This window comes from Accipiter gentilis, chromosome 4 (assembly GCF_929443795.1).
Source record: "Accipiter gentilis chromosome 4, bAccGen1.1, whole genome shotgun sequence".
Lineage (NCBI taxonomy): Eukaryota > Metazoa > Chordata > Aves > Accipitriformes > Accipitridae > Astur > Astur gentilis.
This window is the reverse complement of record NC_064883.1, coordinates 11,962,395-11,974,698: the sequence shown is the minus strand read 5'-3', so window position 1 is coordinate 11,974,698 and position 12,304 is coordinate 11,962,395. Positions and strand designations below refer to the sequence as shown.

Here is a 12,304-nt window from a genome sequence, read left to right as displayed (position 1 = left end):
GGGGGGGAAGGGCGGCACCGCCGCGAACCGCGGGCGCCGGCCATGGGCTCCGGCCGGGGCTCTGCCTCTTCCCCGCCGCGCCGGCTCCGCCCCGCTGCGCGGCGCCCGCCTCTGACGTCAGGGCGGCGGCGTGCGGCGGCGGCGGGGCCCGGGATCGCCATGGCCATCTGTCAGTTCTTCCTCCAGGGCCGCTGCCGCTTCGGCGAGAGGTGCTGGAACGAGCATCCCCGCAGCGGCGGCGGGCGGTACGGGCCCTCCGCGGCCCACTACCAAGGTACCGCGGGGCGCGGGGCCGCCTGCGCAGCCTCTAGCCGCGGGGGGGGGGGGGGGGGGGCTGGGACGCGCGTCGTCCCCCCCCGGCCAGGCGTCGGCGTCCTCGGGACGGCCGGCGGTAGCGTCGTTGTTGGGGGGAGGGGTTGCGAGGCGTGGGCCGCGGGGGCGGAGAGCGGCCAGCGGGCGTCGAGGGCGCGGGCGCCGCCCCTCGCGGAAGCTGCTTGGGTTCTGGCCGCGTGGGAGGTGCGCGGCGGGGAACGCCCTCCGGCCGGCAGGTGCGGCGGGGCGGGGCGGGGCTGTGGCCGCCCGTCTCTGTACCGGCCGAAGGAGCTTCGGCCTTGGCCCGCCACGCGCCCTGGCGTGCCCGAGGTCCTAAAGCGTAACCGGGGAGGTGTTCGCTGTGCGACAGAGCCGCTGCCGTAGCTATGTGGGCAGGAGCCCCTAACGGAAACGTCCTGTGGGTTAAATGCCGGTTGTTTTTTTTTCTTTTTCCTGCTGGGGTAGTTACTTTAAGAAACAAGGTAGGTAAAACGGACGCGGTCCGTTTCCTGCATTGCTGACCGGTGGGTGTTGGCGTGGTGATGCGAGGAGGAGTTCCCGCTTACCTCTGACTCCAGAACTACCCTGGGCAAGCCACTAAGTTAAGCTCAGGTTAAAACCACTAGGTTAAGCAATCAGGTTAACTCCTTAGGAAAAAAAAAAACCCTGCGTTTTCTGCGCAGGCTTCTTATTGCCACCACAAGGATAGTTACAGTTTTTGTTGATGTCTTGCTTAATGTCTTAATGATTTAAGGCTTTTGTTGTTGGTCTTTGTTTTTTTTTTCCACTGGAAGGTACTAGCAGAGGAGGAGGAGGAGGATGGGGTACTGCTAACCAGAAATACACTAATGTTATCCAGCCATCTACCTTTAAGTCTAATACATGGGGTGGCAGCAGAGATCACGGAAGAGGATTTTTTGGCTCCTCTGATTTTGGATCATCAGGCAGCAGCAGCAGAAGTGCAGACTTTTCACAGAACAGATTCTCTGCGTTAATGAACAGTCAAAATATTGCTGATGGCTATAAAGATGAAGAGGAGAGACTTCTGTAAGTCACAGTCCTGTCTCACTGAAAGCATTCGGAATGAGCAGTCTAAAAGCTCACTGACTTACTAGAGACGATGCAGGGGACACGATCGTGAGGAGGAAGCTGGGACATGTAGTGAGAACCATAGAAAACACTACTTCATTTAGTTCGCGTGAGTTACGCTAGCATGGGAAGAAAGCGATCCTTGTTTTGAACCTGGGTTGGGCAGCTAGACAACCGTGCTGTTAGTAAGATGGTATGGTATTTAAGTTGCGGGCAGGGGGATAAGGAAGGAAACAAAGATTTCAGTACTTGAAAATAAGGGGTCAGAGCCCCTTGGACACCATTTCAGTCATTTAAAAAAACCCCAAAAAACAACAAAAAACCTCTTCGAGAAAATGAACTCTTTGGCTTAGTTTTCCTGACGCTTAGGATAAGAAATTGTTCTGCCAATAGCAAAACTGCTGAAACCTGGTTTCGCGTGTGTGTATGTTAAGAGTCAGCTGAGAGTGACCAGCAGGTTCGAGGCAATTACAGAGCAGGTGACGAGAAGCAACAGGCAGCGTGGTTTCCTGAAGAAGCAAGGTTTCGGAAACACTTTCCATTATTTTTTTTAAGATTACATTAAGAAAAGGCTTAACACATTATTTATTCAGCTTCTCAAACAAGAGTTTATATTATGTTACAAACATCTGAAATACTGAGAATCTTTGTTTGTTCCTATGTAGCGATCTGTTTGTCCACTTTAGTTTTTACCCTTTCAATGTTTGTTTACATTTAGATTTACTTTTGTTGATGGAGCTATTTCTGTGCTTTTGCAATGTCTGGATTTTTATGCTTTTGATTCTTTTCCAAAAACTTACATGGAACAATCATCTCTTTTTTTTTTTTTTTTTTTTCCTCTCTTTGTCTCCGCCCCGCCCCCCCGGAATTTTGTTGCTTAATATGTGCATGTTCATTTATATTGTAAAATCGTCTAGTATTGAGGCGGTTTTAAATTTTATTGTGATCTACATCTTCAGGGAAAATCCTATGACAGCATCTGCCATACAAGGATTAGAAAATACTTTGTGTGTTTTGGGATTTTTTTTTTTTAAGATCTGGTTTGATTTATTTGCAGTTAGATGATAAAGTGAAACGCTTTGAAGGGACATTTAGGTATCTTGCCAAATAAATACTTCCCTTGTTCGTTCTGACTAGTGTCACAGTTGGTTAATTTTAATGGTAGCAGGTATTCGAATCTGACTTCGGATTCAAACTAGGCAGTTGCTTCTGGTGGTTTTGTTTTGACCATATAAGTTCACCTTCATCTGTGGTTCTATTTTGTTTTGTTTTCTAGTGAATGTGTAGTGAAAGACATGGAAATTTGGGAATCTTCAGGACAATGGATATTTTCATCTTATTCACCGATGAAAGAAAAGCCGAATGTCTCGGGTAGGTAGTGTTTTTAGCATTGTCACGTATTGCTGCTATTTAGGATGTTTCTTACACTTGTCCACACTGTTGTACCTCTGTAGAACCACTTGCAAGGTGATGATTTGCCTTGTGATGCAACAGAAAGGAATATTGGCTTATGGCAAATTCATTTTGGACGTTCACATCCTTGAAGCTCTGTAATGAATCCTTTTTGTGTCTCCAACTGTGACTGACTTATTACAGATAATGTACCAAGGCCCATTTCTTCATAACTATAGAGGGCAATTGGAAGTATTAATATATTTCTTGGAGGTTTTTGATTATTCCTGTCTTTACAGGCTTTCTAGATTTCTCACCAGAAGAGTTGCATCTGGAGTATTATAACTGCAGAGCAAACAATAACATCCAGAACTACGTAAGTATTTAAAAAACTTTGACTTATGTGGACACATTTCGGGGTCGGACTTCTTACTCTTCTTCAGGTGGCAACTCTTGACTCGTTTAATTACCAAACTCTAGGAGATTATCAGAATGCCAAAATATTTTTAAATTACTGTGCACCGAATAGGATGCAAAAATAACTGCTAGTCTGTATGTTCTACCATAGCTTCTTATTTCTGTCTGAGATCACAGGCTCAAACTGTCAGATCTGAGCTTCTAAAACTGGTGGCCTAGTGTCTTGACACATCAGCTTCTGCAAAAAGTGGTGGCAATAGACTTTAGCTAGTCTTAGTTAAATGTATGGTGTTTTCTCAAGCTAGACACTCCTTAACTTAGTCTTGTCCCTGTTCTTGTGTGTTATTTGTAGAAGTGATTTGAACCCTGTCTCAAAAGTTTAATACTTCATATGCTGTTAGTCAATTTGATTGTTATAGCTGGTTATATAGTGCTTTTACATATCTTTGTTGCAAGGAATTAATGCTGAAAATAGCAGATACTTCTAGAGGACTATATACATTTTGAGAACAAAATAATACATATATTTTTATATAAATATATCTCAATTAATATGTATTGTTCCTCCCTCATAGTCCTATCAATATCAAGGAAGGTAGCTGAGTTTAATGTTGTGCCAGGAAAGGAATTAGACTGTTGGACAGATGCAAGTACAAACTAATTCAAGCTACATTGCACTCTTTCCTCTTCTCCTTGGTTCTGTATTATAGAAGGAACTGCAGTTGTCACCACTCTTGCTTCATGTGTTTAGAATTATGAGAATTGCATTTCAGAGACAGGAGATACTTTTGGGTTTTTTTTTTAAACTTCAATTAAAAATCCTGAAATGATTAAACAATACACTATGCCTGGCTATTAAAAAAAAAAACAAACAACCCAAAACATTTGTGGTCTCACTGAAGCGCTGAGTGCAAGTTCATGAAAGTCTCAGTGTACAGATGATAACTGTGTGATACAGATCTGACGTGCGGAAAACAGACTCCTTGACTGCCCTTGTCTCAGTTCTCTCACAAAATGTTTAAGTACATGTCTTTTCCAAAGCATGTTTCTATTCTTAAACTGTGTCAAAATCTGAATTTTTCCAGTCTGTTGTATAAGAGCTGATACCAAGCAACATGATCTTCCAGCATGTGACTAGACACAAAAGAATTATTGATGTTTGTGATGTAAGACTCTTTTGAAAAATTAAGGAATCTATTTACAAAAAGATCATTTGTTCCACTCTTTCAGGCATTTGGGACATTATATGTTTTACTTGTTTAGTTGTTAAGGAAAATTCAATTAGGCCAGGCTTCGAATAAGGTGTGTTGATAAACTTAAATAGAGGAAATTCCAGTTTGAAATTACTGAAAAGTTATTTAAAGACTTTCCAGTCTCTTGTTTAATACTTTAATCACAGTTATCAAGGACACGGGTACTATTTATTGCTAGCATATATTCTGTGCAGTAATCTGTTGGATCACAGTTAAGGGGGCTGATTTAAATGACAGGAGTCAATTTCTGCAAAGCTAAATATTTTAGGATGATACTATTAAAGTGTTCTGAATTATAGTGTTTTGAAAGCGGGCATTTTTTTTTCTGAAAATGTGGGAGAAGATAAGGCAAATCTTAGGACTTCAGCTTAATGAGTGAGCACATAAATGGACAGGCCAGAAATAAAACTAGGATTGAAGAGTTTGTTCTCATATACTTAAAACTTACAGTTTAAGGGCAACAGTAAGAGAATTGAAAGGAATTCTGTGTTAATAACAAAAATTTCAGTTCTTCACCTTGAAGTTTCAGGAAAGCAAAAATCTTGTCATGTTGGCTTAATGAAGTTCTTTTCTAATTCTAGAAATGTTCTTTCAGTTTAGTTGTCAGATCACTCTATTTTCATTTTTTTAAGTCTTCACCAGTAATAAAAACATGTGTTTCTTTTCCCCCCTTTTAGATAAATTCTGTCCAACAGTTAGCAAAACAATGGAAAAATCGGCTGCTTCAGTTGAAAGCTTTAAATGCATCAACAAAAGCAGCTTTGGTAAGTGTTAATGAAAGGTAAAATGTTTCCATTCCTGATGTCTTTTTTTTAATTAGTCTTGGGCAAATTTTTCTTAGATACATATGGTTGTTTTTTTTAGACACATCCTGCCAAACTGTTCTGCAAATGCCAACATTAATTTCTGTTACAAAGATTTCTAAGACATGGTAGTTGTAATGTGCCACCTTGTTTTTAATGAAGAGAGCTTGTAAATGTTCCACAGAAACTTCAGCTGTTATCAAAGTATTTATCTACACTTCTACTACCTTTCTATAAAAAGGTGATAGGTATTGCTTTGAAGATTGCACGATACTGTATTTTACAACCAAAACCACATTATCCTTTTAGGGCATCCTTGTTTGCACCTAAATAGCTGAGACATGAAAGTGTTTGATTCTTAGATTCATTGGCAATTTTATGGTAGATCTATGAACTGTTCTGAAAATCTCAGCTACGATGTGTTATATTCTGGCACCGCAGCCTTGAAAAGCATCTGTTTGGCTGACTGGCAGCATGAAGAACTTGGCAGTTAGAATGCTCCTGGGAACATTAGAAAAAGTGGAAAGGCTGTAAGGAAGAATGACATGAGAGAATAACGATTGCAGTTTGAAAACTGCCCCATTTCTCCATCCATGTGTTTTTTATAGGTGATAGAAATGTGACTGAATATTCTAGCACTGCCTGAGTCAGGTGAACGTGAAAGTCTCTGAACACAGTTTTGGGTCTTTACATCCACCTTTCTCCGGAATCCTGAAATCAGTGACTTGCAGGCGGGCAATATAAGACCCTTCAGTTAACTAAGGAAAGTAGTGACTCAGGATGGTTCCATGTTAGCAAGGCAGCAGCTGGATCCCAGCTTTGGAATACTATCATTGCAAGCCACGTGAAAATAACCATAGCGTAAAGCTGGGATCCAGTCAAGTACATGTATAGTAAGTGGTAAATGTCCACCCCACCTTTTCTTCCATGTGCTGATGTTGACTCTTCCGAGGTATAATCAGCAGGCAAGACCAGAATTGTCCTCCAGGCCATCTTAGGATAAATAGAGCATTTTGGTAATGCCAGAATGAGAAATTGATAAGATAGCTGGGAGAGAAACTGTTTGGATAAAATTTGAAGATGTAAAGGGTAGTTGTTCCTGGGAAGGTGACAAACACTTGCGAATCTAGATGTGCCAGAAAAGAATGCTTGAGTTAAAGCCAATATTAAATAACCAGGGAGACAGAGTAAGTTGATTTAAGTGGAGTCTGCATGAAGAGCATTAAAGTTTTGGTAATACGATTGCTGAAGGTGAAGAAGTGGGATTTGGGCTTTAGCACAGAAGACTAGATGTGCCAAGGTGAGGGAACAGACTAAGTCAAAGCAATGACATAGATAGGGTCATAAAGCACTAACTGAAATAGGTAAGAGATGAGAACAAGAGCTGGAAGAGGTGTTCAGGTCATTGACTGCCAGACAAAAATCTGTAAATTGTAATATATTTGTGTTTCTGGAGTGTTTTACAGAGAACAGTGTATAGCCTTAAAGCATTTTGTTCATAGCTGCAGGAGCATGCGATTGTGATGAAAGTGATCAGTATCTAACTTAGTCTAAATTGCATTAAATTGGACTGGGCAGCTATATTTTTGCTTCAAGTATTTGTTGAAAGACATTTCCCTGTTTTGGAATCTAGTTTTCATTTATGTATTTGGAATTTTTTAAGCTATCTGAATTAAAGAACACAGTCACTCAACCATTGCCTTCCTTTGGATTTGGAGGACAGCAGACATCGAGCTTTGGGTTGTCAAGTAAGTTGCTACATTAAAAGCCAACAGTTAAACATTTTCTTGAGTTTTTCTCCGTCTGCATTATTGAAATACAGCAGTGGTTTAGTATCAGAGGTGTGCACATTCTAACATTTTTTTTATAAATTTTGTAATTGCAGGCTTTCCTGTGAACAGCAGCAGTAACAGTGCTAGCAGTTTCTCCTTTAAAACAAGTTCCACTCTCATCAGTGGATCATCTGGAAACACCCCTGCTTTTGGGAGCTCTTCTGCTGGTTGTAATCCTCCTGCATTTGGTGTGACGTCCTCTCCTAGCGTATCCCACTCTGTTGGTTTTGGCAGCCCGGCAGCTCCATCTGCAGCCTCCTTCTCATTTAAAACTTCTGAAACAACTAGTGGTTTTGGAACTTCTGGGTTTTCAGGGTTTGGCAATTCTTCTGCTGTAAACTCTTCAAGCACCACTCCGCTTGCAGCCTTTGGAGCTTTTAATGCAGCAGTAGCAGCTTCTCCCTCACATTCAAGCAGTACTTTATTTGGACAGACCGCCAGTGCCTCTGGACATAGCATAACATCAGCGTCTTCTGCAGTCACAAACAATACTACAGCAGAAAAGTTATTTACACCAAAGAGTGAATTATCAGCTGAAGAGTTGAAACAATTTGAAGCAAAAAAGTTTACGATGGGAAAGATTCCTCTTAAGCCACCACCATTAGAACTTTTAAATGTTTAGGACTTTTAAGTTTATTCTGAAATAATATGTTTTTGTAACTTCTCTGACACCTCAAGTACCCAATTTTGTGGTTGAGTAATGAAATAAAATGCTTCCATTTGAGTTAATTTTTGTTTCACCTCTAAGTCTTCTGCAATAGTAAATTCACAGGTATAAACCTGTGAACATCATATTTTATAATTTCGTGGTTGTTTTGGAATGGACCTTTTAAATCTAAGAAATTAACTAAGGAAAATAAAGTTCCCTTTTATATTCTGTACTATGAAATTCTGGGCAAAAACTATATTGAAAAGGCTTTGTCAAAAGTAGGAATGCTTTGGTGAGGTATTCACAACCTACTGTGAGTAGAATGCTAGAAAGAAACAGATGCAGGGCAAGACTGCCTGTTGTTGGACCACCTTATCTTTTGCCTCTTATTTAAAGGGTTTGTGCAGCCTTTGACAATTGCATTCGGAGGTAGAGGGCTCCTGGGTGGGCTGTACCTAGCTGCTTGCTTCTGTCACCTCTCCCAGTTGATGCAATTCAGTTTTTGTTAGTTGTTCTGCTTGAGGTCATAATCCATGCATTAATGTAATACATTTGGGGAGGACAGCCTTGAAAGCATTCATTATGAATGAGCTTGTGGTTTGCTATTTTGAGCCCTCTTAGATAAAACTCTGCAAGCAATTGCAAAACTACTTACTACATTTATGTGAATTGATAGAATTTTGTTGTCTGGTTCTCAACACTTGATGAGTGCATATATTAGCAGTACCTTTTCTGAATTAATGATATTAAGGTGTACATTTTGCCAAGATGCGATAAAGCAGGGGTCAGGAATCTTCTAGAAAAGGTACAAGAGTCAAGTGAAGAGAACATTTGTTTTTGACCAGGCCCTCCCATTAATGGTTTTAAAAATTACAATACCCCATATTTAAGAGGAAAGCAAAAGTTTACTCCAGGATATACATAAATAAATTGATTGTTTCCTTAACACTTGAAGATAACATTTCAGTTCTTGCTGTGGAAACCCATGGTCCTATTTAAAAATTCACTATAGCTGTGTTTCATACCAAAGGTCCATAGCACACTGTCTTGCTAGAACCGTGAAGAAATTTAACATTAGGATGATAGGCCAGGGGTAGGCACTCTGTAGACTTAATAGAAACCCAGGTTCCTCAGTCTGTGTGCTCAGTGTAAATGTACCAGAAACTTGCATATGTTATGCTATAGTACTGTGTTGCTTATATGGATTTTTCTGGTGATAGTTTTGTAGCTGAAGTAAGGCATTTGTGTTTTGTTGTTAATGACCCAGTGCTGGCTTCCTGTAACTCACAAACAAAATGCTGATACATGGGCGCAGATTTCCATTTAATTCTTACGAAGTGTGTTTTTATGAAGGTCTCCAGAGCAGTACTTAGACTTGTATAAATTAAGACATTTACATCTGTCAGGGCTCACTTAGCTCTGGATCATTTATGCCAGTTACTCAGATTTTGACACAGGAACGGAGGAACATAACCAAAATCTGTTATGCCACTGTAGTTGCAGAAATCCCCCATCTCTTGTAAAAAGTTAGTATTTAACAACAAACAAAAACATGTCTGGTTTGTCAGATGAATTCCTTAACTGTCTGAACTCATTCTATTACATACTATACCCTTTCCTGTATTTCATTTGTGAAGCCTTAGTCATTCTCAAACCCAATTGTATGAGAAAGCTACAAGGTTTTTTTTAAAGTTCCTATAATTTATATTATTACTATTTGTATTAAAGCAACATTCTAGCATGGCAAGAGTATATTCTGGGGTAAAGGTGCAGAATTAAGTCCTGCTGATAACCTTAAGGATCCCATGGCATGTTTTAGAGGACTGTGGATGGTTCTGTCTTACATTTAAAGTAGTAATAGTTCTGAAGTCACCTGTGCTTTTTTCCTAGTGCTCATCCTCTTAAATGACTACTTTAACAACCAAAAAAAGGGCAGAACATTCTAAGTCACAGTTAAGGATAGGCTACCTCTGACGAATGCCAAAGCTGTCTTTACTAAGTTGAAGTGTCTTTATACACAAGGCCACAGCAAGATTTTTGAGCTTCTGTACCTCAGTGCTGCTGCGGTACATAAGAGCTTAAAGCAGCTTGCTTTTGAACTTAAGTGATGAGCTAAAACCTTTAGCCTTTCTTAGAGTATCTCAGCAGGCTGTTGCTGCTAAGCTGCACTAAGAGCTTTCAAGGCTCGAACGTACGCAAGCACTTTAAGTGGAAGTGCTTTTGCTAGGAAAAAAAAAAAAAAGGCCATGAAAAATCTATTGTACATACCCAAAACAACGTTGGCTAGATGTTCTTAAACATCATTCTAACCTACAGGGACCTAAGGCGACAAGGGAATTTTGAAGTCTTGGGTCACCTTGCCCTTAAGAAATGGAAAGGTTAAGGGAAGTATTCCTAATTTAGATGACAATAAATTAAAAAACCCAAACAAGCAAAACCAAACAACGTTTGATCAAATTTTTTTAATAAATGCACTTTTTCAGATCATCTCCTCACTCTCAAAGAAAAATAAAAAAATTGCTATTACAGAGATACTAAGACTTGGTGTTTCATCCCAAATGGGCTTCTGAACATCTAAAAAGATGGCAGAGAGCCATATGATATGATTTAACTAGCAAAAGGCAAGCTGTGTATTTGGCTGCAGAGGTAGAGATAAGGAGAAGATAGAATAGAAAGAAATAGTATTGTGCTAGTGGGCTTACTAAACTGCAGAAAATAAGCAACAATTTGTCAGTAGATCAAAGCAATCTTTCCCAACATTTGCACTGTATTTAATTTTTTTTTTGCTGTTCATTCTGTTCTGCTTTTGGTATACTTAATATCAAAGTTGGTTGCAAGTACAAAGGTGGCTAAATACTATCTTTCTTTTAGGTACAACCCTTTCATTTTTCTTCACTTTTCCTTTTTGCAACTGCTTTTTTGTTTGGTATATGGCTCTTCTCCAGAAAATCATAGTACTGTGGTCTGGCATATAAAAATACATACAGGGTAGCAGCGAAGTAACAGATCTCACTTACTGTACCTCGTTTTAGAACAGGAAACATGAGGTGAACATCCAAGCAAAGAGGCATAATGTGTCCCGATTAGTAAAAGAACTTGGTCTGTGAAACAGGCTAGAACATTCAAGCTCCACGTGATATTTTCAAGTGTTTCCCTTACTTTGAAATAACAGGATTTATGAGTCACTGAAATTCCTGTGGTGTGGTACAAGCAACTAATTTGAAGAATGATTTGAAGTTTTGGTTTCCAAGAGGTCATGGATTAATCCTCAAACAGCAGCACTTGAGACTGGCTGTATACAGGAGGAAAAACCCTCCACTGCCCCAGCAGAGGAAGCAATCCAGCACTTAACAAAGGGAATTTTCTCTGCCCTTTTCCCTCCAGGTGATACTAGCAGCACTGGGAGATCTCAAAATGTGAGCTAGTAGCACAGGGGGCAGGGAGCGAGCCTCAGAAAACATTAAAATTTTGTCTTAAAAGTTAAGCGTCATAGTAGCCAAGCGCTCTGTAGTTTCACTGTATGCAGCAGAAAGTGGCAATGTAGCCTTACATTGAGTGAAGGAAGATGGACTGCAAGTAATCAACTGACTAGATTTAAGCCTCAGAGAATAAAGCTAAGGTCATCAACAACAATAAATTAACAACAGCCAGAAGGATAAGGAAAGAAGAGCTTTCACAAACATGTCTAGGGGAAAAGGAATAAAAAAAGCCTATTAATACAGGAGCACCAAAGTGAGATTGATAACTGAAATAGTGGAAATCTATTTTAAAAAATACTTGAAAAGAGGGAGAGTTGAAAACCAATGAGGATGTAATGCAGTAACTGATAAAAGGCAAGTAAGAAAATATTTGTGAAATATGAGCTTACTGCAGCACAGTGGGAGTCCAGATAATTTGCTGTACTGGTCAGTAAGGGAATCAGCTAATGGACTTGCTGTAGTTCTGGTAATTATCCGGGTAAGTGATAGAGCTCCAGGGATGTGCTAGCAGGCTGGGGAAATAATATATCTTCGCAAGCAAAGGTACTTACTTTGTTGATGGTTACAAATAATTTGAAGAGGTTCTGAAGACACCGGATCTGGCTTTTAGTAAGGTATTTGATACAGGCATTTAAGAAGTGTCAGATTTTTATGTAAGTGATTAGGGTTAGCGATTAGTCAGAAACATCGACAAGCAAGTGAATGCTTTTTGTTCATAGTCCACCTCTCATGTCCTAATGTAGAGGATAGAGAGAAACTGTGATTTGATATTTACCTGGACAATAGTGGAGGAAGAAAGCCATAGGTTGTATTTAGACAATTTAAGTAGATATCCAATTGTATTAGCCAGCAGCTGAAGGAAAAATCTAGACTACTAGTATTCAGAGAGGCAGAGAAAACTGTAGAGTTAAAAGGTACTGATAGTGAGAGATGGAGTCACAGTGGTTTTGATCAGTAAAATGCAGTCTGAGCTGTAGGAATCTCCTACAGCTGCAGTAATGCTGTGCTTGGTTCTGAGCACGCAGCTGCCAGAGAGCTACGTGACAAGTAGAAGGAGATTTAGAGAGCAAGAAAAGCA

General features: G+C 40.2%; 1 protein-coding gene across 4 annotated transcripts; it reads left to right on the top strand.

Moving 5' to 3' along the window:
* The first annotated feature begins 119 nt into the window (after positions 1-119).
* NUP42 (nucleoporin 42) lies at positions 120-8,430 on the top strand. Of its 4 annotated transcripts, none has more exons than XM_049798135.1 (7): positions 120-274; positions 1,107-1,359; positions 2,678-2,772; positions 3,093-3,169; positions 5,141-5,227; positions 6,930-7,014; positions 7,152-8,427. In XM_049798135.1, exons 1-7 carry the CDS (start codon positions 160-162, stop codon positions 7,718-7,720), a joined length of 1,281 nt encoding a protein of 426 aa, XP_049654092.1. In that variant the 5' UTR covers positions 120-159; the 3' UTR covers positions 7,721-8,427. The 4 variants fall into 4 exon arrangements, with proteins under 4 accessions (XP_049654092.1, XP_049654095.1, XP_049654094.1 ...); XM_049798136.1 differs by lacking the exon at positions 120-274 and adding an exon at positions 604-794; XM_049798138.1 differs by lacking the exon at positions 1,107-1,359 and having other exon boundaries at positions 7,152-8,430.
* Positions 8,431-12,304: the final 3,874 nt, after the last annotated feature.

Coding starts and splice junctions, on each gene's coding strand:
- NUP42 (XM_049798135.1), top strand. CDS start 160: ATGGCCATCTGTCAGTTCTTCCTCCAGGGCCGCTGCCGCTTCGGCGAG. Junction 275..1,106: donor CTCCGCGGCCCACTACCAAG/GTACCGCGGGGC, acceptor TTCCACTGGAAG/GTACTAGCAGAGGAGGAGGA. Junction 7,015..7,151: donor ATCGAGCTTTGGGTTGTCAA/GTAAGTTGCTAC, acceptor TTGTAATTGCAG/GCTTTCCTGTGAACAGCAGC.